This window comes from Pelobates fuscus, chromosome 4, assembly GCF_036172605.1.
Source record: "Pelobates fuscus isolate aPelFus1 chromosome 4, aPelFus1.pri, whole genome shotgun sequence".
NCBI classification, from domain to species: domain Eukaryota; kingdom Metazoa; phylum Chordata; class Amphibia; order Anura; family Pelobatidae; genus Pelobates; species Pelobates fuscus.
Genome location: NC_086320.1, coordinates 241,690,138 through 241,714,892, shown reverse-complemented (window position 1 = coordinate 241,714,892; position 24,755 = coordinate 241,690,138). Strand labels below are relative to the sequence as shown.

At 43.0% G+C, this 24,755-nt stretch overlaps 1 protein-coding gene across 1 annotated transcript in view; it reads left to right on the top strand.

The window, feature by feature from the left end:
• The window catches only part of LOC134608844 (polycystin-1-like protein 1), a 363,482-nt gene that overhangs the window by 181,268 nt on the left and 157,459 nt on the right, over nucleotides 1–24,755 (top strand). Inside the window, exon 5 of the mRNA XM_063452022.1 lies at nucleotides 9,336–9,419. Coding sequence (XP_063308092.1) covers nucleotides 9,336–9,419 — 84 coding nt within the window. The remainder of the gene's footprint in view (nucleotides 1–9,335; nucleotides 9,420–24,755) is intronic.

The following is a 24,755-nucleotide window of genomic DNA, read 5'->3' as shown; positions in this document are numbered from 1 at the left end:
TCTATAATGTCTATAATTCTTCTTGAGTTAGAGCCTACCCATCTATCTGGTATAAAACCTATTTGATCATTATGAATAAGCGTATTAATAATACTCTTAAGGCGGTCTGCCAAAATAGATGAGAATATTTTTACATCAGAATTAATTAAAGAGATGGGACGGTAACTAGCCACGGCAGTTGGGTTTTTTCCTTGTTTCAAGATGGGGAGCATGTTTGCTCTTGTCATCTCTTCAGGAAAACTTCCTATTTGAACCGCATTATTAAACGCTAATGCTAATTGTTTACTCAGTATAGATTTATAAGTATGAAAAAACAGATTAGAAAATCTATCTGGACCTGGTGTTTTCGATTTCTGGGTTTTGGATATAGCCCTATTCACCTCAGCCTCTGTAATCGATTTGTTTAGGCTATCTTTCTGGATTTGATCTATTTTTGTTAGATTTGTACTAGTTAGATACTGTTTAATCTTAATTGTAGAAGATTCAACGGGAAGATTATATAGTAACCCATAGTAATCTCTAAAGCAGTCCCCAATATCTTTTGGATTTATATGAGTTATTTGGTTGTATACAATCTTAGATATCCGAGCATTAGCATACTGTTTCCTCAACTTATTAGTTAGCATCTTGTCTGTTTTATTCCCTCTACAATAGAATCTCAATTTTAATTTTTTAATATTATTTGTTGTTTTAATATTCAAGCATTGTAGAATATTTTTTTGCACTTCTGCTATTCGTCTGCCTTTCTCCATTGTAGGATCTTCTTTATTATCGGTTGTAAGCTTATAGAGTTCAATATATAGATCTCCTAATCTTTTTTCTTTGCTTTTAGCTTCATGATTTAACTTTATAAGATAGCCTCTTATAACTGCTTTAAAAGAGCACCACATATTTAGATTTGAAGTGTCTAAAGGATCATTCTCCTTAAAAAAACATACTATCAATTTCTCCAATTTAGTCTTACAGCTTTTGTTATATAACAGATAATTATTTCGTTTCCACATTGAATTATTTCTAGCTGTCAGATTATCTTTTATTTCGAATATATAAGTACTGTGATCTGACCATACATTTTCCACAATATTTATTTTTACCAAATTATCTACTAAATTTATGTTGCCCCAAATCATATCAATTCTTGAGTATGTAAAATGAACTCTAGATAGATGGGTATAGTCTCTTAATTCTGGATTTTGAAGACGCCAAACATCAAATAAATCATAATTATTTTTAGTGTTAGTCAATGAGCTAGCGTTTTTAATTATTGTTTTATTCATTACACTCCCTTTCAACTATTTTTTATCCTTTTGTGGATCTAGTATACAGTTAAAATCTCCGGCAACTATATATATCCCTGTTTTAACTGAATCCGCTTTATTTAGTATTTTCTTTAATTGGGAGACTGGAGCTACATTAGGAAGGTATATATTGACTATAGTATATTTAACTTCATTTATCTTGCCTACTGAAATCATAAATCTTCCTTCCTTATCTAATTCCTGATAGAGTTTCTCCCACTTAACCCTGTCTGAAATTATCATTGCTACGCCTCTTTTTTTTTATCCTTCATAGATGCATGTAAAAAAATTGGAAACTTATTACCTCCCCATGTTAATTTCTCATTTTGTCTCCAATGTGTCTCCTGGACTAAACAGATATCATTTTTTTCTTTTATCATTTGATTACGTAACAAGGATCTTTTATACATCGTATTCAAGACCTGAGCATTTATAGACATAAACTTAACCATATTTCAGTCCTCTCACTCTATTTTTCCCCCTCCTGCCCTTAGGACCCCGCAGATAACACATATTTATGACAGACAACATTACATTGATCAGGGACATCTTGTAGTCCCACATCTTAACCTATCTCACCGAAGACTAATCCTAATCTCTTGTGGATAGCCCCCGTCTCGTGAGTAGCCTACTACTCCGAGACTTATGCTTAATACAAGCATCAGGCAGATCTATGAGTTAGAGTCATGAGGCAACGGCTAGGGGGGAGGAGAAAGGAAAAAAAAAAAAACTTCTTTAAAGAGTTTTCTTTATATTGAATTATAAAAACTATTACCAGCTAGATCACTTACAATGATTATTTCTCTACAAGAACCTTTTTTTTTTAATTGCTATGACAGGTTTGTAATCCAAATTTACCTATCCGTACCCATATTATGATAAATTAACCTTTCTAAACTTTATTCCTCAAAAAAAAAAAAATTCTCTTTTTTTTTTCTTCTCTTTTCTCTCTTTTCTTATTAACCCTTAGTGCATTTATTCATTATACAAATGTATACAAACTTTTACCCCTTATAAAATCATAGTTCAATTAAAGTGAGTATTTAAAAAAAAAAGGCCTCGTGCTATCCTTCTTTAATTAATACTTATTCTAAATTTACCATTAACTAACTCTATAGTGCAAACGTTCATTATACCGATTTGTACTTAGAATCCAGTATAATTATAGTGATTATTTCTCTACACAAACCTTTATCAATATTTCTATAGTAAATAATTATTCCTAATTATTCGAAATTTACCCATAAATAACCATCTTGTGATATGTAATCCTATACCCAATTATTCTATCAACCTAATTTCTCTTAGAATGAATATCTCTCTGACAAACGCATTATTCTATCCTTCTGTGGTTGAATACTTATTTCTAGTTAAAAAAATAAATAAAATTAAATAAAAAAGAAAAAAAAAGAAAAAAGAGGATTATTAGCGGTCTTTTTATTCTCCGTTGGCTATTAATTGAGATCTTTAGTTTTTGAGGGTATAATCGATTTAGTCCATGCTTCTAAATCTTTAAAATAGATAGTCTCCATTTTTCCTCATTTATCTTGGTGGGGAGTTTGTCTCCACGGTCTAGTTTGAGTTAAAATAACTTGAATTATGATGATATCTTTTAGTTTTCTCTCCTTCTCTTTAAATCTTCCTTTTTCTGTCATCCTTTCTCTTCTTTGTAGATATAGTCGGTGTAAACCAACTTTCTAGGTCTTTTAACTAGTTGTACTCTAATATATATCATTTTAAAAAAAAAACTCAACGGTCTTCTTTTACTCCAATAACTATTCCTTGGGTTCTTTAACTTTGAAAAAATAATGATTTTGTCCAGACCTCTAGATCTTTGGCTGAAGTAAATGGTCTCCATTTTTCTTCCCACCACACAATTATTTTAGATGATTGTACCCATTTATATTTCATATTGTTTTGCTTCAATGGTTCTAAAGCTTGATGAAACATTTTTCTCCATATTCTTGTTTGCGTTGAAAGATCTTGGAATGTGGTGATATCTTTTAATTTCTCAGGTAAGTTGTCTTTATTCCTCAGCAGATTTAACACTTGTTGTTTATATGAATAGGAAAAAAAACATACGATAACGTCCCTTGGATAATGAGCTGGAACCTCATTAGGTTTCCTTGGTCTGTGTGTTCTTTCTATTATAGGCAGATGGGCTTCATTCTGCAGACAAGCTTCTTGAAAGAACGAGAGTAGAAAATCTTTTAATTGGTCTTGAGTTACAGATTCCGGTATATTTCTGAAGCGAACATTACACCTCCTCGACTGGTCCTCCAAATCTCTAATCTTCAGATTCATTTGCTGTATTATAACTTCTGTTTGAGTATTCTCTGTTTGCAGATTATTTATTTGACCTTCAATTATGTAAATTTTTTCTAGTGCAGAACTCAACTTTGTGTTTATTCTCTCCATCTCCATTTTGATTATATTGGAGCTGTTAATGATCTGACTAGCAATATGTACCATTTGCTCATCAAGTTTATTCACCAGGAAATCTTGAGAAACATAATTCTTTTGTTCTACATTATGAGCATTTGTTGTTTGTGTATTCTGGTCTTGATATACCGTTTAATTTTTTTTGTGGCCCAATTTTTCTTTGTTGGGGGAAAAAAAGCCTGACAATCTTGTTGGCTGAGAGTCATCTTTTTATCTCTAGTTTTTATTTGTTTCTTAGACGCCATATTGGAGCTCTTATCTTAATCTGGGGAAAGGGAGTTTTCACTTTAGTACGGCTTCGATAGCAGCCAATACCAATATATTCAGGTATACTCAGGTATTTTTGTGCAGGAATTTTAGTGCTACTATGCACTAGTTGTGTTGGTGATATGCATTAGTAATAGTTATAACATCTGACATAAATAGCATATAGCATATATAGCAGCCCCTCGCCTCCCAACCTTGGCAGGCTTCTTAATAAACTTTCCAATAAAGTTTTGTATGCACTTATCTTTGGTCTCCCCTTTTTACTTGATTTCCTTCTCCTTTTTGGCAGCTTGTTAGCTCTTCTTTTAACCCCTCTGATTTTCAGTTTTTCTCCGTCCGACCTCGTGGGGTTTTATGTTGTTTTATGCTGTTGCTGTCGGAATCTGTCAGAATCTCTGTAGGCACCCTTTGGAACACTATCCTCACGTCTAATTTCGCATCTGCACCGTCTACTCCTTCTTCACCGTCGGGCCTCGATTCCCCTCGCCACCCCCTCTCCGCGCCTCATACGCTCCTCCTAGATCCACCTTTCGACGTGCTCATGTCATTGCCCACCTTTTCTTATTTTGAAGTTCACACTGGCTGCCTATTTAAACCCACTCCTTTAGGAATTGCTATCATCTACTGCCTCCCCCCACCTCAATCATCCTAGACTATTCATTGAGCACTTTTCTTCCTGGCTTCCCCACTTCCTCTCATCTAGTACTCTTTCCCTTATACGTGGGGATTTCAGTATCCCAATCAACAACCCCAATTGCACTGATGCCTCTAGTCTGCTCTCTGTAACCTCCTCCTTTGGCCTTATGCAGTGGTCCAATTTATACTTGGGGATTTCAGTATCCCAATCAACAACCCCAATTGCACTGATGCCTCTAGTCTGCTCTCTGTAACCTCCTCCTTTGACCTTATGCAGTGGTCCAATTTATACTTGGGGATTTCAGTATCCCAATCAACAACCCCAATTGCACTGATGCCTCTAGTCTGCTCTCTGTAACCTCCTCCTTTGGCCTTATGCAGTGGTCCAATTTATACTTGGGGATTTGGTGAACCTTTTTGAGCCCGAGTGCCCAAACCACAATACATGCCAACTTTTTTTCCTCAAAGTGCCAACACGGCAATTAAACCTAAGTTTAGAAAAAACAACTCGTACAGTTGTCTGAACTAATTAACAACTTTTGTTTTAAAAGAAGAACACAACAACAGAGAGTTCAATTATACAAATGTTAAATAATGATATAAATAGATACAATTTAGCTTATATTTATTAGTATCTACAACAAATGCAATACATACACATACACAGTCAGACTGCTGAATACACACACAGTCAGACTGCTGAATACACACACAGTCAGACTGCTGAATACACACAGTGTCAGACTGCTGAATACACACCCGCAGACCGCTGAATACATACACATAGACCGCTGAATACACACACCCAGACCGCTGAATACATACACACAGACTGCTGAATACACACATACAGTCCACTGAATACACACAGACTGCTGAATACACGCACACACAGACTGCTGAATAAACGCACACATACAGACTGCTGAATACACGCACACATACTACATTGAGGGGTGCAGTGTATGTGTGTGTGTGGGGTGCTGTGTGTGTGTGTGTGTGTGTGGGGGGGGTAGGGGTGCTGTGCGTGTGGGGGATTGGTGGTAGGGGGTTGTGGGGTAGGTGTGCTGTGGGGGATAGGGGGTAGGGGTGCTGTGTTGGGGGATAGGGGTAGGGGGCGTAGGGGTGTAGGGGGTAGGGGTGCTGTGTTGGGGGGATAGGGGTAGGGGGGCTGGTTGTGGGCTAGGGGTGCTGTGTGGGGGGATAGGGGTGCTGTGTGTGGGGAGGTTAGGGGTGCTGTGTGGGGGGAGGTTAGGGGTGCTGTGTGGGGGGTTAAGGGTGCTGTGTGGGGGGTAGGGGTGCTGTGTGGGGGGTAGGGGTAGAGGTGCTGGTTGTGGGGTAGGGTTGCTGTTGGGGGTTAGGGGTACTGTGTGTGGGGTAGGGGGGCTGTGTGTGGGGGGGTAGAGGGGCTTTGTGTGGGGGGTAAGGGGCTGTGTGTGTGGGGGGGTAGGGGTGATGGTTGTGGGGTAGGGGTGCTGTGTGGGGGATAGGGGTGCTGGTTGTGTGGGGTTAGGGGTGCTGGTTGTGGGGGGTAGGGGTGCTGGTTGTGTGGGGGCGAAGGGGTACTGTGTTGGGGGGTAGGGGGTAGGGGTGCTGGTTGTGGGGGGTAGTGGTGCTGTGTGTGGGGGGGGTAGGGTACTGTGTGGGGGATAGGAGGTAGGGTTGCTGGTTGTGGGGTAGGGGTGCTGTTGGGGGTAGGGTTGCTGTGTGTGGGGGGTGGTAGGAATGGTTAAAAAAAAAGTGTATGCTTAATCTGTATACCCCCCTCACTCCCTTCTTACCTTTGTTGAAGGGGGGGACACAGCCATCCCTGGTTGTCCGGTAGTGGTAAATATTGTAGGGAGCAGCTCCCCTGTCCTCCTGCGCGGTGCTGTTTGTGCAACGCTCCACACGGATTGCTCGCGGGAGAACAGGAGAGCTGCTCCACAGATCCCTCCCCCTGTCCTCCTGACACGGAAGCAGAGTAGGCGCCTGCCGTTTTGGGCAGGCAGGTGCCTACTCTGCAGTGATGGCGAACAAATGGGCGCGTGCCCACAGAGAGGGCATGGCATGCCACCTGTGGCACGCATGTTATAGGTTCGCCATCACTGACCTAGAGCATTTCTCCACTAATCTCCAAACTCTTCTTTTACCTATCTCAAACCTCACCTGTCCTAGCTCTGCAACCTCCTTCTACAATTCCACTCTCTCTTCTCAAGTAGACATCATGGCACCTCCTACATTTAAACGCAGCAACGGGTGCTGGTTGTGGGCTAGGGGTGCTGTGTGGGGGGAGGTTAGGGGTGCTGTGTGGGGGGAGGTTAGGGGTGCTGTGTGGGGGGTTAAGGGTGCTGTGTGGGGGGTAGGGGTGCTGTGTGGGGGGTAGGGGTAGAGGTGCTGGTTGTGGGGTGGGTAGGGTTGCTGTGGGGGGTTAGGGGTACTGTGTGTGGGGTAGGGGGGCTGTGTGTGGGGGGTAGAGGGGCTTTGTGTGGGGGGTAAGGGGCTGTGTGTGTGGGGGGGTAGGGGTGATGGTTGTGGGGTAGGGGTGCTGTGTGGGGGATAGGGGTGCTGGTTGTGTGGGGTTAGGGGTGCTGGTTGTGGGGGGTAGGGGTGCTGTTTGTGTGGGGGCGAAGGGGTACTGTGTGGGGGGGTAGGGGGTAGGGGTGCTGGTTGTGGGGGGTAGGGGTGCTGTGTGTGTGGGGCGGGGGGGTAGGGTACTGTGTGGGGGATAGGAGGTAGGGTTGCTGGTTGTGGGGTAGGGGTGCTGTTGGGGGTAGGGTTGCTGTGTGTGGGGGGTGGTAGGAGTGGTTAAAAAAAAAAGTGTATGCTTAATCTGTATACCCCCCTCACTCCCTTCTTACCTTTGTTGAAGGGGGAGACACAGCCATCCCTGGTTGTCCGGTAGTGGTAAATATTGTAGGGAGCAGCTCCCCTGTCCTCCTGCGCGGTGCTGTTTGTGCAACGCTCCACACGGATTGCTCGCGGGAGAACAGGAGAGCTGCTCCACAGATCCCTCCCCCTGTCCTCCTGACACGGAAGCAGAGTAGGCGCCTGCCGTTTTGGGCAGGCAGGTGCCTACTCTGCAGTGATGGCGATCAAATGGGCGCATGCCCACAGAGAGGGCATGGCATGCCACCTGTGGCACGCATGTTATAGGTTCGCCATCACTGACCTAGAGCATTTCTCCACTAATCTCCAAACTCTTCTTTTACCTATCTCAAACCTCACCTGTCCTAGCTCTGCAACCTCCTTCTACAATTCCACTCTCTCTTCTCAAGTAGACATCATGGCACCTCCTACATTTAAACGCAGCAAGCGCCCCCAACAACAACCTTGGCACACAAAGCTGACTCGATACCTCCAAAAATGCTCCAGAACTGCTGAACGCTGTTGGAGAAAGTCTCACTGTGCATATTACTTTCTCCACTATAAATTCATGCCGCGCTCATACAGCTTGGCTCTTTCCTCTGCAAAAGTAAATTACTTCAATACCCTCATAACCACACTCTCCCGCGAACCCAAATGACTATTTCACACATTTAACTCTCTTCTTCGCCCTGCTGTTCCTCCTCCACCTACTAACTTGACCACCTCAGACTTTGCAACTCACTTTACTGACAAGATCTCTACAATCACGAAAGAGATCTCTCATCTTTCTTGTTCCCCTTACAATACTTCCCCTAACCTCACTCCCTCTCCTGTTCTATGTTCATTCGCATCCGCTATAGCGGAAGAGGTTTTTGCTATGCTCCAGTCCTCCTGACCCACCACCTGCTCCCATAGATCCAAATACCTCGCATCTCATCCGCACTCTGTCTTCTTCTCTTTCTCTACCTCTCACTAAAATTATCAATCTCTCTCTCTCTCCTCTGGCATATTTTCATCGGCCTTCAAATATGCAACAATAACCCCAATTCTAAAGAAACCCAACCTTGACCCTAATTACCAATCCAACTACTGTCCTATCTCGCTACTGCCTTTTGCGTCCAGGATCCTTGAAAGAGTGTATCCAAGATTGACAGACTTCCTCAAGTCCAACTCTCTGCTAGACCCGCTTTAGTCTGGTTTCCGCGCTAAACACTCTGTGGAAACAGCACTGACCAAAGTATCCAATGATCTACTCGCTGCAAAATCTCGTGGTCACTACTCTATCTTAATACTCTTTGACCTGTCTGTAGCTTTTGTCACTGTTAAGTCTCTTAACAGAACCATGCTAGTTAGATTTACTGCCCAGGACAAAATGTCAAGTAACTCAATTCCTTTAACAGTTACTGAATGTGATAATCTGTAATGAAAAATCTCACTGTTATTTGTTAGAATTTAATTCAGCTTAGTTTTCTGTCATTTGAATCGTCTTATGTCATATTTATATATTGAGATTTGGCTATACACTATACACAGTTTTTTTTTTAAAGATTATTTCTTAATGAAAATATATTATCTTTAATATTTTTAAATAGTTGTTTCAACAAATCTACAAAACATTTAATTAATAAATAAATGCATGCTGAATACCTCCCAAAATATCAGTGTATCCTTTCTAAACTTTTCAAAATACATTTAATTATTTTGCATGGTAGTATACATGTGTACATTGTTTCACTATGCAAACACCTTTATGTTTTAAGAAAATTGCTATTTATTGTTATATGAAATTTGCATATTTATATATCAGTCATTGCACAACTATTAACTGTTATTTGTATTTTTTAGGCTGGACCTATTGGTGGAAAATTCTTTCTCGTTGGAACACCTGTTTTTACACAATTTCGATGTGCAGGCAATAACAATTGCTCGGTAAAAATGTGTTTTCTTCTTTATTCTAATAACATTGTAATCCTTTTATATTGTTTAACTCTGAGTGTTACCTCCTTTCTTCTACATGCAGGGCAGGGCATACTGAAGATCATACTAAAATAAATTAACATATTAAAAAAGGTAGGACCTTCCTCTAATGGTATAAAGCAAACCAAACCCTCCAAACTCCTATAAATCCCAAGACAAGGGGGCAGAGCTAGCGCGTAACTCAAGCAGACGTGCAAGCACTGAGCTCCGGTAGTAATTCCACTAAAAAAAGCATAACACAGGCAGATTAGGAAGCCCCACTTACCTCCTACAACTGTCCGAACATAATGGGATGGAGATCAAAACAACTACGAAGTTGTCACGTATTCTCCACATATAAAAATGTGGTTAATGACATTTACTGTCCACACAGAAAAAGTTGTGCCGAGCAGCAACCAAATCCATAGAAGGGTTAATGCTGAGCTGCAATTATGCAAATAAGAACCTGGTAACTGCCTTTGTGGTCAAAGGCCGGTTACAGCCTATCAGACCTAGAAGAGGGGTATTTAGGCCCAGTTCTCATCCTGCTCAGTGCCCTGTAGTGGTTTCCCTTGTGGTTGTCCGAGAGCGCGTTATTGATTCTGGTAATTCTGGTTATTTGACTTTGGCATTGTTTTTGACTTCCCTGTTTTCTGGCATCCCTGACTCCTGGCTTTTCCTTATCGTAGTGTCTCTTACTGTTTCCCTTGACCTCAGCTATTCCTGACTATTCTTTGGTACGTTAGTCCGGCCATTCTAAGGTCCGGTATACGTTACCTATCAGTCATCTGTGTTACACAATTCTACGTGCTGGATCATTCTGTAATCCTGACAGAAGTGAGACGACAACATAAAAATATTGGTTATTTGTTCAGGGTGACGCCGCGGCCTGCCAAGGTGAAGCCCACGCGGGAAGCCTCTAACTACTCCTCAGATGACAGCGATGGTAAGTCCGCCGAGGCACCAGCAAATTGAGGGAGGGAGCATCAGGACGGAGAGTACTTCACCTCCTGAACAGATGCCGGTGAGCAAAGCAGATATAATTTACCTGCTTAAGGAGCTTAAAGCCCAATCGGCAGCTGACGTTGCCTTAATCAGGGAAGATATGGGCGCTATGACAGTCCGCATACAGGTCATAGAGGTAAATGAAGCGGTTACAGTGGACAAAATTGAGGTCCTGCAGAAGGAAGTGATCCAACTAAAGCAGACAAGCACTACTTTGGAAAACAAAGTGACGGCACTGGAAGACTCTAAAGGCCAGCAAAACCTCATGATTAGGGGGTACCAGAGAAGTGCAAGATGCACACTACCCACACAGATTACTGGTCTCCTGTCTTTCATCAGCTAAAGCAAAATCTATTTTGCTGGAGTTCCATTTCCGAGTACCTAAGCCTCCAAGAGCCCCAGCTGAGGTCCCACAGGACTTACTTATTCATTTGTAATAGCTCTGGGCAATATACTAGTCCAAGACCGTGAAGCAAACACCTATGAGTTTAAGGGCTCTGCCCTATCCTTCTATAACAACCTCTATAGAGCAACTGTAACTTGGCGACCCTCCATGAATAAGTAACTAAGCTCCTGAGTGCTAAGGGGATACAGTATTGCTGGGGACCAGGGAGCAGGTTTTCTGTAAGTCAGGAAGGCAAAAGAGTGAACATTGCACAAGCAATGGACGTCTCACAAGTACATTATGATTAGGAATGCATGTTATAGGCTTCTGTTCCTTATGCTATCGTTTTACATTATTGCATAATGATAGTTCCCATTTATACTATTCCTTTAAAGCTGGCCCATCAGACAATAGGTTACTAACTTATATAATTGGAAATCTGAGGTTTAATTTCCCTTTGGCACAATCATTATACAAAATGAAAATGTGCTCTGATTTTCGGAAAGATTTGGTCCTAGACAAATAGATCTGAAGAATTATTTGACATCCATACTGTGTAGCATGGATTGCACCGCATTCTGAGCAATATGACTGAATAGTAAGATGGTTTGTTATGATTTCTTATCATTACCATATGTGAAAGACATAAGTAGCCAGTAATTCACTCACTCTCTTAGCAGAAGTGATTGTCAACAGAAACAACTTTCCAGAACATGACACATAACAGACAATCCTATATTGGTTGAAAAAATGGTTCTCTCTGCATCAAAAAATATCTCTTGCAATTACTAAGAACAAAAATAAGTAAGAAAATAAAACCAAGGAAAGTAACAACCAACATACAGATTTTTACTTTCCTTCACTTTTTTCAGTGACTTATCTATTGATTCTTTAATGAAGAATGATACCACTATCTCTCTCTGCATTGTAGGATGTGAGTCCTCAGAATGGATTGCTTTGTAGAATTATAACTTGTCTTAATACATCTTAAAACAATTAAAATAATTAAGAATCTCCAGAAAATCCAGGTGCCTTGAGTGTCTAAGAAAAGTAAGGAGATATAACGGAGTCAAATTGAATTACTATCTCCAGCAAGGATTGTCGCAATTAGTTACTGACTGTAGCAACCTACAATGGCTTCAGAGTTGCTGGGCAGGGAACAGGAATTAATTTAGGCACTTACCTATTGTTACGGTTTAGTAGAAAGAGTCCAGAATGCAGTAACCAACTGAGAAGGTCCAAAGTGAGATACATATAAGGATGAGGCAGAAGAGACGCAAAACAGGCAATAGGTCAGGTCAGGCAGCACATATTCATTAATAGGAGACAAAGCCAAAGATCCGGTGCTGGATATTCAGAACAGGAGCAAGGGAGTAGCTGGTAACAGCGAGGAGCACAGAATACTGAGCACAGGTAGCAGGTATGAACAGGTTTAACAAGGTTTAACTAGAATAGGAAGAATACGCCCTCTTGGGTGTCCTACCTGCCTCCTTGGTATTTACCCTTTAAGAAATGCCTCTTTCCTTTTTAAGAATCCTCAGAATCGATGGGTGCATGTCTAGCGTGATCATTGTGCAGAAACATTCAGTCAGGCCTAACAACAAGATGTAGCTCCAACATCTTGCGGATGCCTCCCTTCTCAGCTTTGGATGGCGCAAGCAGAGAACCTTATGTTGGTGCAGTTTGGTCTGGTGTTTAGCGGCGTGTAGGGGTGGAGGTAAGTGTTGGGCTGGATGAGGGCATGACAGTCATATACTTATAGAGACTTAAACTTTCAGACTAGAACCAGTGCCATGATGATAAGACAGAAATGTTTAAATTGCATGTGTGAGAGTACAGCAGGGATGTCGGCAACGAAGAGGACCCTACTGGAACAATATCACAACACCTGCTAGGGACAGTTTATGTTAAGTAAACTCACCTTTACTTATCCCCCCCCCCCCCAGCGGCGATGTCACCATTTGGGGATTTTGCTAATTTGGCAAAGTCCCCAAACGGTGACAGGGCTGTTTAAAATAAGATCTAGCAGAGAAAAAACAAAACTAGTGACAAATAGCACTCACCGTAATCAGCAGTTATTATATCTAACAAAATATATGGATGGAGCCCATTCGTATAACGAAAGACTATGTGAAGGACTTTGGCTCCATGGCGATTGAACTGTATGTATGTGATCTGAGCACCATTCGGTAATAATGTGCACTCAGATCTAAGCTATCTGGGGATATGTTAATTGTACCTTGTGCATTCGGTAGTTTTCATATTTTATGTGTTTTTATTGCCATGTATAAAATGGAGTTTTGCCTCTATCCTCGGAGATAATTGAGTTACATAGAGAGGAGGGTCTTTTACAGCTAAAGGGGAGTGATTATCTCTGTAACACTGTGATTGGCTACTGTACTGTTTTTGTCACAGTTTTCCACCAGATCCCGTAGGGGAGTGTCCACCTGGTGGAAGACCTGCATAAATAGCGGGCAGGTAGCCCCATTAAATCAGTTCACTGCTTGACCCTCAATACGGAGCCTTGTCTCGTACTTGGAGGGATTTATTCGTATGGTTTTTCCTGTTCGGCTGTTTGGAGTGTGGAGTATTCGTATGATTCCTGTTCGGCTGGTTGGCGTGTTCGTTAGCTGCCTTGGCAATCGAAAAGGGAACATCCTAAGCGGCTTTAACCCTTCGTATACCTGGGGTGCCATTACACAGTGTAACTACCAAAAACCCATAAGTGGTAATGTAATGTTAGAAACGTAACAATATTTCTATAATATATACTATATATATATTTATGTAAATTGGATTAGCCGTATTAGTCCAATAGACAAGATGCCAAAGTACCAGAGTATTGCAGTCAGGGCCGCCATCAGGGGGTGACAACCATAACGGTTGTCACGGGCCCGGCGGCCCTGGGGGGCCCGGCCGCCCGGGCCCCACGTGTAGCGGCGGAACTGCCGCCGGTGCAGTTGCGCCGGCGCCCGCACGCTGATGGGGCCCATCGGGTGGCCCATGCACTCAGGGCCACCCGATGGGCCCCATATCTTCAGGGGCCCGGTCAGCGCTGTGATCGTGGTATAGCGCGACCGGGCCCCTTTAAAAAAAATAAAAATGCCGCCGCAGCGCACGTGCTGCTGGGAGAAAGTGGTCACTTCCTACCAGCTCACTCCGCGCGGGAGGAGCGCCCGCCCGACATTGAAGAGGAAGAGCCACCCGGCTGCCAGTCCCATCAGCCCCAGTCAGCCACCCTCCTGCAAAGACAAGGTAAGAAACAGGAGGGTGGCTGGGAAATGAGCTGTGTGTGAAAGTATGTAGTCTGTGTGTATGTCTGTCTGTGTGTATGTCTGTCTGTGTGCATGTCTGTCTGTATGTCTGTATGTTTGTGTGTATGTCTGTCTGTCTGTCTGTATGCATGTCTGTGTGTATGTCTGTCTGTGTGTTTGTGTGTATGTCTGTCTGTATGTTTGTGTGTTTGTATGTCTGTGTGTGTCTGTCTGTATGTCTGTCTGTGTGTATGTCTGTCTGTGTGTATGTCTGCATGTCATTATGAATGTGTGTATGTCTGTCTGTATGAATGTATGTCTGTATGCATGTATGTCTATCTGTATGCATGTCATTATGTGTGTATGAATGTCAGTGTATGTATGTCTGTATGTCATTATGAATGTGTGTCTGTCTGTCTCTGTATGAATGCATGTCTGTATGCATGTATGTCTATCTGTATGCATGTCATTATGTGTGTATGAATGTCAGTGTATGTATGTCTGCATGTCATTATGAATGTGTGTATGTATGTCTGTCTGTTTGTATGAATGTATGTATGCCTGTATGAATGTATGTCTGTATGTCATTATGAATGTGTGTATGTATGGATGTCAGTGTATGTATGCCAGTATGTATGTATGTCTGTATGTATGCATGTCTGTATGCACGTATGTCTATCTGCATGCATGTCATTATGTGTGTATGAATGTCAGTGTATGTATGTCTGCATGTCATTATGAATGTGTGTATGTCAGTATGAATGTCTGTGTCTGTATATCCTTATGCATGTGTGTCTATATGTTAGTATGTACGCCTGTGTCTGTATATGTGTGTATGTCTCAGTATGTGTGTGTCAGTATGTATGCCTATATGCGTATCAGTGTGTGTGTGTGTGTGTGTGTGTGTATATCTGTGTCCTTTTGTATCAGTGAATGTGTTTTGTGTCTGTGTGTGTGTGTGTATTCCTGTGGGCGGGATTTGGAGGCGGTCTCTGTGTGCGGTTTTGGAGGCGGGCCCCCAGGGGCCCAGACCCTGAGCTCAGTTAGGGGCCCCAAAATTTCTGGTGGTGGCCCTGATTGCAGTATGCAATGATACATTTTTTATTGGACTAACATAATATTTCAAAGACAAGCTTAAGAGAGTGCTCCTCTCTTCCTCAGGTCTGAAGCAATACTGATGAATCTGATAGAGTTTAACACTTAAAATAACTGATGTTAAAGAAGGGGAGGGAGGGGGGTGAGTGGGGTTTCATAAATAGCTGAAGATGTGAGCGCTACGGAATCTGTTGGCGCTATATAAATGGCAATAATAATGTGCCTGAAAGTGAAAGTGAAAATGTGATGCCTTCCAATCCTCAGATGGGAACCTTCTACATGCTGCCCAAAATCCACAAGCCAAGAAACCCAGGACGGTCCATTATAACAGGTATGGGAAAACTCACTGAACAAATATCTGGCCTAAATGAAAACATTCTTAAGCCTCTAGTTATTAAGACTGAGAGCTGTATACAGGACACTATAGACTTCCTCAATAACCCAGATAAATGAACTACCTGAAAACACTATACTAATAACAATGGATGTGGAATCATTATACAATAACATCCCACATTGAGGCCTGCATCAAATTTCTTTCATCCAACAAATATGATACTTGCAATAATTGCCCAGCTTATAGAATTCATACTCACACATAACTATTTCAGTTTTTTTTTTCACATGTCTCTTTTTATTGAACGGTTTTCAGAATAATATTAACAATACAGTTGACAATATTCATAGCATGACATTAGTACATGGTCTTCGTAGCATTTTAAACATATAACGTTGGAGTCTTCAGCAGTTATAACAACAAGACATATTTGTTAACATGTGGCAATATAGACATGTATACATCAGTATCCCAGCTTAGGTTAAGAAAAAAAGGAAAAGAGAAAAAGAAAAGGAATAATTTCCTTTGTTTTGTCTTGGAGGTCTATATCCGGGTAAGGGAGCGCTAGACAATAAGATTCTTATATCTGGTTTGTCGCTGCTCGGAGTGTGTCATTTTAGCATAATGATAGTACCCCCTCTGGAGTTTATACTGCATATTATTGATTGTGTTAGTGTCACATCTATGTACTGCTGTAACTTGGCCTCTTATACCAGTGGTCTCTTCTGCATGCATGGATTGTCGTTATATGAGGTCACCCTGAGGTCCAACCCTGTGTGCGTATTACATCTGATTCCATGCTGATGCATAAAATACACCCCTGCGGTGAGATGTAGAGGATTCTAAGACAATGTTCTGCAAAGTTGTAATTGAATCGATATTTGTCAACCTGGGTGGGGAGATCTGGGAGGGGTAAGGGGGGGTAGTGTCCTAGTGTAGCTCTTACTACCGTGAAGGTGTATTGCGCCATGTGCATTCTAAACTTTAGTCTGTCCCTATCCCTGGTGTTCAGCTTGCCGGGGCCCCATGGGAGTTAGAGTACAGTGCAACATTTTATTAGACTTTTGCAGCATTGTACCAATTATGCTTCCCGTGGTTAGAGTGCAGTGCAGCCTACCCAAATTTTCCAAAAAAGCAAAAGAACGTGGGGTATACTAAAACGTATAATTTAAAATGAGCCAATTTCAATAAGATTAGGGCAGCTCTACAACATCTCAACTGGCATAAACTCCTTAGTGAAAAAAACACTGAGGATAAATGGAAACTTTGCAAACAAATATTAGAAAGGTACATTTCTCAGCATGAACCATTGGGTAATACATATAAAAGAAACACATTGAAACCAATATGGCTTAGTAGAGAAGTAAAACAAGAGATAAAAAAAAGGAAAAGGGCATTTAAAGCATTTAAATCGGACAAATCAGAGGCATCCTATATAAGATATAAGGAAGCCAATAATGATTGCAAAAAGGCAATTAAAGTGGCTAAACTAGAAAATGAGAAACTGATAGCCAAAGAATGCAAAACCAACCCCAAAAAGTTTTTCAAGTACTTCAATTCTAAAAAAAAATAAAAAAAAAATTGAAAGTGTAGGTACACTGGAAGCAGAGATGGGTCTGTTAATTAATGTGTTCAAATTTTCAAGATTCTTTTGTTTCAGGTATTGAACGGGAGGATTGGAGGAAGGCAGATGTCGTTCCTTTATTTAAAAAGGGTTCAAAATCCTTGCCTGGAAATTATAGACCTGTGAGCTTCACTTCTGTGACTGGGAAAATATTTGAAGGGTTATTAAGGGATAATATTCAGGAATTCATTGGGAAGAACTTTGTTATTAGCAATAATCAGCATGGTTTTATGAAACATAGGTCATGTCAAACTAACTTAATTGCATTCTACAAAGAAGTAAGTAGAAGTATAGATCAGGGTGTTGCAGTGGATGTGATCTACTTGGATATAGCCAAGGCATTTGATATGGTTCCTCACAATAGGTTAGTATTCAAACTAAAAGAAATTGGTCTAGATGATTATTCTTGTTCTTGGGTAGAACATTGGCTTAAGGATAGAGTACAATGAGTTGTTATTAATGGTAAATTTCCAGGCTGGACAAAAGTGGTAAGTGGTGTCCCTCAGGGTTCTGTTTTGGGACCGCTTCTTTTTAACATATTTATAAATGATCTTGAAATGGGCATTTAAAGCCATGTTTCGGTGTTTGCGGATGACACAAAACTTTGTAAAGTAATAATAAAATGTGAGCAGGATATTGCTTTGCTGCAGAGGGATTTGGATAGATGGGGGGATTGGGCACTAAAATGGCAGATGAAACTTAATGTAGAGAAATGCAAAGTTATGCACTTCGGGATCAAGAATGCACAAGCAATTTACACCCTAAATGGTAGGGAATTAGGGATAACCACACACGAGAAGGATTTGGGAACTGTTATAGACAACAAATTAGGCAGCAATATGCAATGTCAATTTGCAGTTGCTAAGGCCAGTAAGGTTTTGTCATGTATAAATAGGGGCATAAATTCTCAGGATGAAAGTTGTGACGAACTACCCTTCCCATGAATGGGTTCTGGAGCAAGATTACCAATACCTGCTCAGCTCCATTCCGTCACAATATACCCTGAAGGTACCACCAGAGCAGTGTGAGTTTCAGAGAGAGGAGACAACCGGTCTCCCTCACCAGTGGCAGTGTAAATTGCAGGGAGAGGAGGTAGCCAGCCTCTCTTCCCAGCGGCAGTGTAAATTACAGGGAGAGGAGACAACCGATTTCTCTCCCCAGCGGCAGTGCAAATTGCAGGGAGAGGAGGCAGCCAGCCTCTCTCCCCAGTGGCAGTGTACCCTACAGGGAGCGGAGACAACCTGTGTCCCTCCCCAGCGACTGGGTGAGTTTCAGGGAGAGGAGACAAGCAGTGTGTGGAGACAACCGGTCTTCCTCCCCAGCGGCAGGGTGAGTTTCAGGGAGAGGAGGCAGCCGGACTCTCTCCCCAGCGGCAGCGTATCCTACTGGGAGTGGAGACAAGCGATCTCCCTCCCCAGCAGCAGTATGCATCCCAGGGGGCCGAAGGTGTCATCCTTTCCCCCCCCCAGCAGCAGTGTGGCCTAAAGGAAGAAGAGACAGTCGGTTTCTCTCCCCAGCAGCAGGATAATTTATTGGGAGTGGAGACTGTCGGTCTCACTCTCCAGCAGCAGCATGTGTTTCAGGGAGAGGAGCATATCGCCCTCTCTCCCCAGCGGCAGTTAGGGCGTGCTTCACTCTAAGATATGTAAATATTTCCCTCGGGGGTAGGGAGAGTTCTGCTTGTAGGGAATGAAATGGTTTAAGGCCCAACTCGTTGTGAAGGGCACCCAGGCTGGTGGCCCCACCTCTGATCCAATTCATGAGCGAAATATCTTGTGATATGGATGTCAGACATTGTATAGGAGCTTTAGAAGCCAAGTTTATTGGGCCTAGGAGGCAGTGTGACCATATTTTCCATTTGTGACGAGACCAATCTCACCACATTGCATTGGAGGAGCCTGGTTGCCCGCCTCTTGCTCTGTGACTATGGACCCTGGGAGATTTGGCCCGTTCAATTCAGTATGATAGGAGTTATGTATTTTTGTATCCTGTTGTGTTTTAATGGTAACATGTGCTCAATGGAGTCTGCCTCTATCCCTGGATATAATTGGATTATTTTCCCCATTGTCTCCAGGATAGAGGGCTCTGTAAAACCGGTTTGGGCCAGATAGCCATGCTGCCAGCCAGGCCCCAAAAGATACTTTACTAACTTCTGAACCCCATTTTTTGATATGTTGTTCCCCTTAATGGATTGATTGTGAATATATAATTTTTATGTGAATGTGATGTATATTTTAGAAGTTATGAATATGCTGTAAAAACTGTATTTTTCCTGCCTGTGATAAATTACATTAACCTATTGTGTTCAGTAATTATATCACAGGCAGAGGGGAGGATTTTATGTGTTTGTGCTGGGTGTGTTTTATGTTTTACTGTACGGGATTGGTTACATGTTGTCTCTCCCTGTGGGATGTCCCCTTGCATGGGGACTTGCATAAAAGTCTGTGAGTGTTAATTAAAACAGACCACTGCTTGACCCCCAACACGGAGCCTTGTCTCGTCTTTGGGGGGATTCACTGTATGCTGATAGAGACTGATTGCCAGGAGTGTAAGCCGCTTGGGAGCTTTTCCTGTTCGTCTGCTAGCAGCTATTCGTGAGGTTCCGGTTCGGGAGTTTGGGGTGCTACCTTATTCCCTTGTATGCAGTTCGGGAGTTTGGTGCATTCACTTGTATTCAATTCGGGAGTTTGGCGTTTTACTGAAGCTGCCTTTATATCTGAAAGGGGAATATCGCCTAAATTGATTTTAACCCCTTGTCTGCTGAAACGGTCCGTTACACCATTTTTGTATGAGAAATGGTGTCGTTTTTAACGCAGCTGCCCCAGGACTTAAGCGTGTGGAATGTGTCCAGAGAAAGTGATGGAACTTTAGAGGCTGAATGCAAGCCTCTTCCAAGGGGAGCCACACCGGGGTATTGGGTTGTATCAATGCTGCCAATCCACATGCCAGGATAGAGGCTTTGTGGTACAACTTAACATTAGGCATACCCAGAAGACCTTTTTGCATGGATAACCAGGATAGACGGTTAGCCACTCTTGGCTGTTTCTTTTTCCAAATGTGGGAATTGAACATGGCTTGGCTCTGTGGGTTAGTTGGGAGGAGTGACGTGCAGTCACTTCCTCCCAGCTTGTGATCTCATCACAGGGGGCCTAGTCGCGCTGTTAAAGGGCCCAGCGCTGACAGTGCCCCCTGACAATCCATGTCCATCAGGTGGCCCTGACAGCATGGGCCACCCGATGGGCACCTATAGATGCGGCCCTGGCAGTTTGCCGCGCTTGACGGGGCCGCAAAAGAATGGTGGCGGGTACCCGTCGAAGGGGTCCGCAGGGGTCCGCAGGTGCGACCCCTGCAACCGCGGTATGTGCGCCAGTGTCCCTAGATATTTCAAGGCGTCTCCTCCAGTCAAATGGATATTGTTGTTTCAGTCTAAGCATGGTCGTGTGGGGCGTTCCAATTGATGACTCTTGAGTTTTGGTTGCATTGTTTTTGTAAAAGGATACTCAACCATACCGGTCCAAAAGGGTTAAGAGATGGGGTGTGGATTGTTCTAGTTGGGTTGGGAATAGCAGGATGTCATCTGCAAACAGTGCAATACCTTGTTTCCCTATTGGTGTTTGGAGGCACTTGATCGCTGTGTGTGATTTGATGTGTCGGATAAGAGGTTCCAGACACAGGATAAATATCAATGGGGAAAGTGGACAACCTTCGCATGTGCCGTTGGAGATTGCAAAGGGTTTGGATAGAAACCTGTAGTTAAATACCTTTGCAGTGGGAGTTTGATAAAGCGCCATTATGCTTTTGCTGAAATTTTGTGAAAGCCCAATTTTTGCAATTGTGGTTTGCAAATATTGCCAGTTTATGCGGTCAAATGCTTTTTCCGCATATAAAGCCAGTACCATACCGCTTTGTTTGCTATATTTGGCCCAATTAATGAGATTTAAAAAGTGTTGGGTATTGGGGGCGTGGCTAACCGCAGTGCTTAATGGACGCATTCTAAACAAGCTCCTCCAGACCCGGGCTCAATCCACAACAATCGGAGACCTTCGATCATCATGGGTAACCCCAAAAAGCAACAACAGGTACAGGGGCACTCAGGGAAAACCCCCAGCCCGTCACCCGTTATTTCAAAGATAATTCTGACCGCATGGCCGAGGCCGCAGCCACATCCCCTATGAGAACGGAAAACGATCCTCAGGGAGACATCCTACCCCTTAGCCCTCATCTATCTGAATGCTCCCTTAAATCAACTGATAATGGCACAGATTCCGATATTAGAGAGTTATTAAAAAACTTACCTTCAAACACCGACCTCCAACATATGCTGAGCAAATTAGAAGCGATGGGTGCTGATGTTCGGCAATGAAACCTTCGGGTCGATGACCTGGAAGAAGAACGAGACACTATGCAAACTCAAATCGTAAATATATCGTCCACACTGGATTCTCATATTCAATTCATGACAGCGCCGCAAAAACACATAGACGAGTTAGATAACAGAGGACGGAGAAATAACCTACGTATAAGGGGAGTACCGGAGACCCAGAACGAAGAATTGCCACTAATGCTCACTGAACTTTTCAACTTAATCATGGGCGAGTCTGGAGACCACCAAATCCTATTTGATAGGGCCCACCGCTCTTTCAGACCAAGGGGTCTATCACAAGACTCTCCCAGAGATATTATCTGCCAGCTTCACTATTTTGCTGTAAAAGACAACATCCTAAAGGCTCTGAGAGATACCTCACAACCTCTGTTGTTTCATGGCAATCCGATACAGGTGTACCCGGACCCAGTGGCGTACACATGACCTATGGGGCCCCGGTGCGAAAATTGATCCGTGGGCCCCCCCCCCCCGCACGCTTACTCTGCGCGGGGCCGCAACATATGGCGGCGGGCACCTGGTCGCAGCAGTTGCAGGGCTGCGACCGCGCTATGTACACCAGTGCATGCAGATGCACACACACTTAAAGGACCACTACAGACACCCAGATCACATCAGCTCAATTAAGTGGTCTGGGTGTCAGGTCCCTCTAGTTTTAACCCTGCAGCTGAAATCATAGCAGTTTCAGAGAAACTGCTATGTTTCACTGAGGGTTAATCCAGCCTCTAGTGGCTGTCTCACTGACAACCACTAGAGGAGCTTCTGCGATTCTAAGACACTGAATGTCCATAGGAAAGCATTGAGTAATGCTTTCCTATGGGCGGTTTGAATGCGCGCACGGCTCTTGCCGTGCATGCGCATTCGGAGCTGAGCGGCGGAGGGATCCCCAGCGCCAAGGAGTCCGGCGCTGGAGAAAGGTAAGTGCTGAAGACACACACACTCTCACGAACAGACGCATACACACTAGCTAACAGACACACACATTTACTGACAGAGACACACTCAGAGACAGACATACATACACACTCATTTACAAAACATACACTCTCACTGACAAACACACACTCACTAACAGACATCAAACAGACTCACTAACACAAACACACTCAGTAACAGACACACACAGTAACACACTCACTGACACTCACTAGCAGACACACACTCAACAGACAGACTCACTGATACTCACACTAACACACACACTAACACTCACAGTAACACTAACACACACAGTAACACACACACTAACACTCACAGTAACAGTAACACACACTAACACTCACAGTAACACTAACACACACAATAACACTCACAGTAACACACACACTAACACACACACAGTAACACTAACACACACACACTAACACTAACAGTAACACTAAAACTCAAAGTAACACTAACACACACACTAACACTCACAGTAACACTAACACACACACTAACACACACAGTAACACTAACACTCACAGTAACACTAACACACACACACACTAACACTCACACTAACACTCACAGAAACACTAACACACACACTAACACACACACTAACACACACAGTAACACTAACACACACAGTAACACTAACACTCACAGTAACACTAACACACACACACACTAACACTCACAGTAACACACACACACACACTAACACATTTTTTTATTTAATCCCCCCAGCCTCCTTACCTTTTGGAGTGCTGAGGGGATTCCCTGGGGTCCAGTGGTGCTGCTGGGCTCCTGGGGGGCCGGTCACCCGGCGGGCAGTCCCAGGAGCCGGCCACCTCCGTCCCCCCCGAGGCTGGCCCTGCTTACACCTGGCGGGCAGTCAGGCTGGCCTGGTGCGCGAGGGAGCACTCTCCCCTGAGTGCTTCCTCTTCAGCTCCCTCACGCGCCGGAAGATGACGTCACCACCCACCCACACTAAGAACTCACCACCCACACTAAGAAATAGAGATTACCCAAGGGGATATTTCAGCCACTACTCTGAAGCAAGGGGGGTGGCCATACTCAATGGTCGCCAGGCACAATTCACATTCCAGGACCAACTATTAGACAACTCGGGTAGATTTATTTTCGTAAAAGGCAAAATAGGTAATACACAAATTACGTTGGCTAACATTTACTTGCCGAACAAGAAACAACCCCAGACCATGAAACAAATTCTACAAAAACTATCAGCATTCCAAGAAGGCATACTGATATTACGGGGCGACCTTAACTTCTCCATAGATGGTGCATTAGACACCACCGCCTCCTCTCAAAATTATTTAACACAAACACGCACACAAATGAGAAATACCTTACATGAGGCCACTAAAAAAGACTATTCATTCTTTTCACCCCCCACAGGAACATACTCCCGAATAGACTCCATATTCCTCCAACACAGATACCTCTATTTGATTAGATCCGCACTCTGGAGCGATCACATGGTCTGACCATGGACCACTATACTTACCCCGCCCTCCCAAATCCAACCACACAATGGAAACTCAACGATTTAATCTTGAATAATCTCGACATCGTTACACAATTACGAGAAATGGCCTCTAATTATTTTAAGGAAAATACACACCTAGACACTACACCTATCATGACATGGGAAGCGCACAAAGCAGTTCTCCGAGGAGAATTGATACGAATAGCAGCCTCCTTGAAACGTACGAGAGAGCAAAAGATCTCTCAACTCACCCAAGAAATCAAATCCCTTGAAGACATTCACAAAGGCATTCCCTCACTAGAGACTTACAAACAATTACTCTCTAAAAGAACGGAACTAACAACCATACTGACTATACATGCCAAACGCAAAATTTCCCTTACAAAAAATACTTACTATACTCAAGGGGGCAAGGCCGGTAAATTACTAGCACAATCTTTGCAAAATGAGAGACAATCTTATTTTATTTCCGAAATTAAAACAGATAAAGGCACACAGACATGCCACATGCCTGAAATAATCAAAGCATTCCACGACTTCTACAAACACTTTTATAATTTGACTGATACACAACCAAAAACAAATGACATTCTGGAATTTCTGAAACCAAGAATCAAACACACGCTTCCACATATCGACACAGCTTTTCTGGATGAGCCCATCACGATGAATGAATTCTTACACACGGTCAAAACTATCCCTCTAGGCAAGAGTCCAGGTCCAGATGGATACACTGGGAAATACTACAAAGTAATGTCCCAAACGCTAGCACAGCACTTCCTAAATGCTTT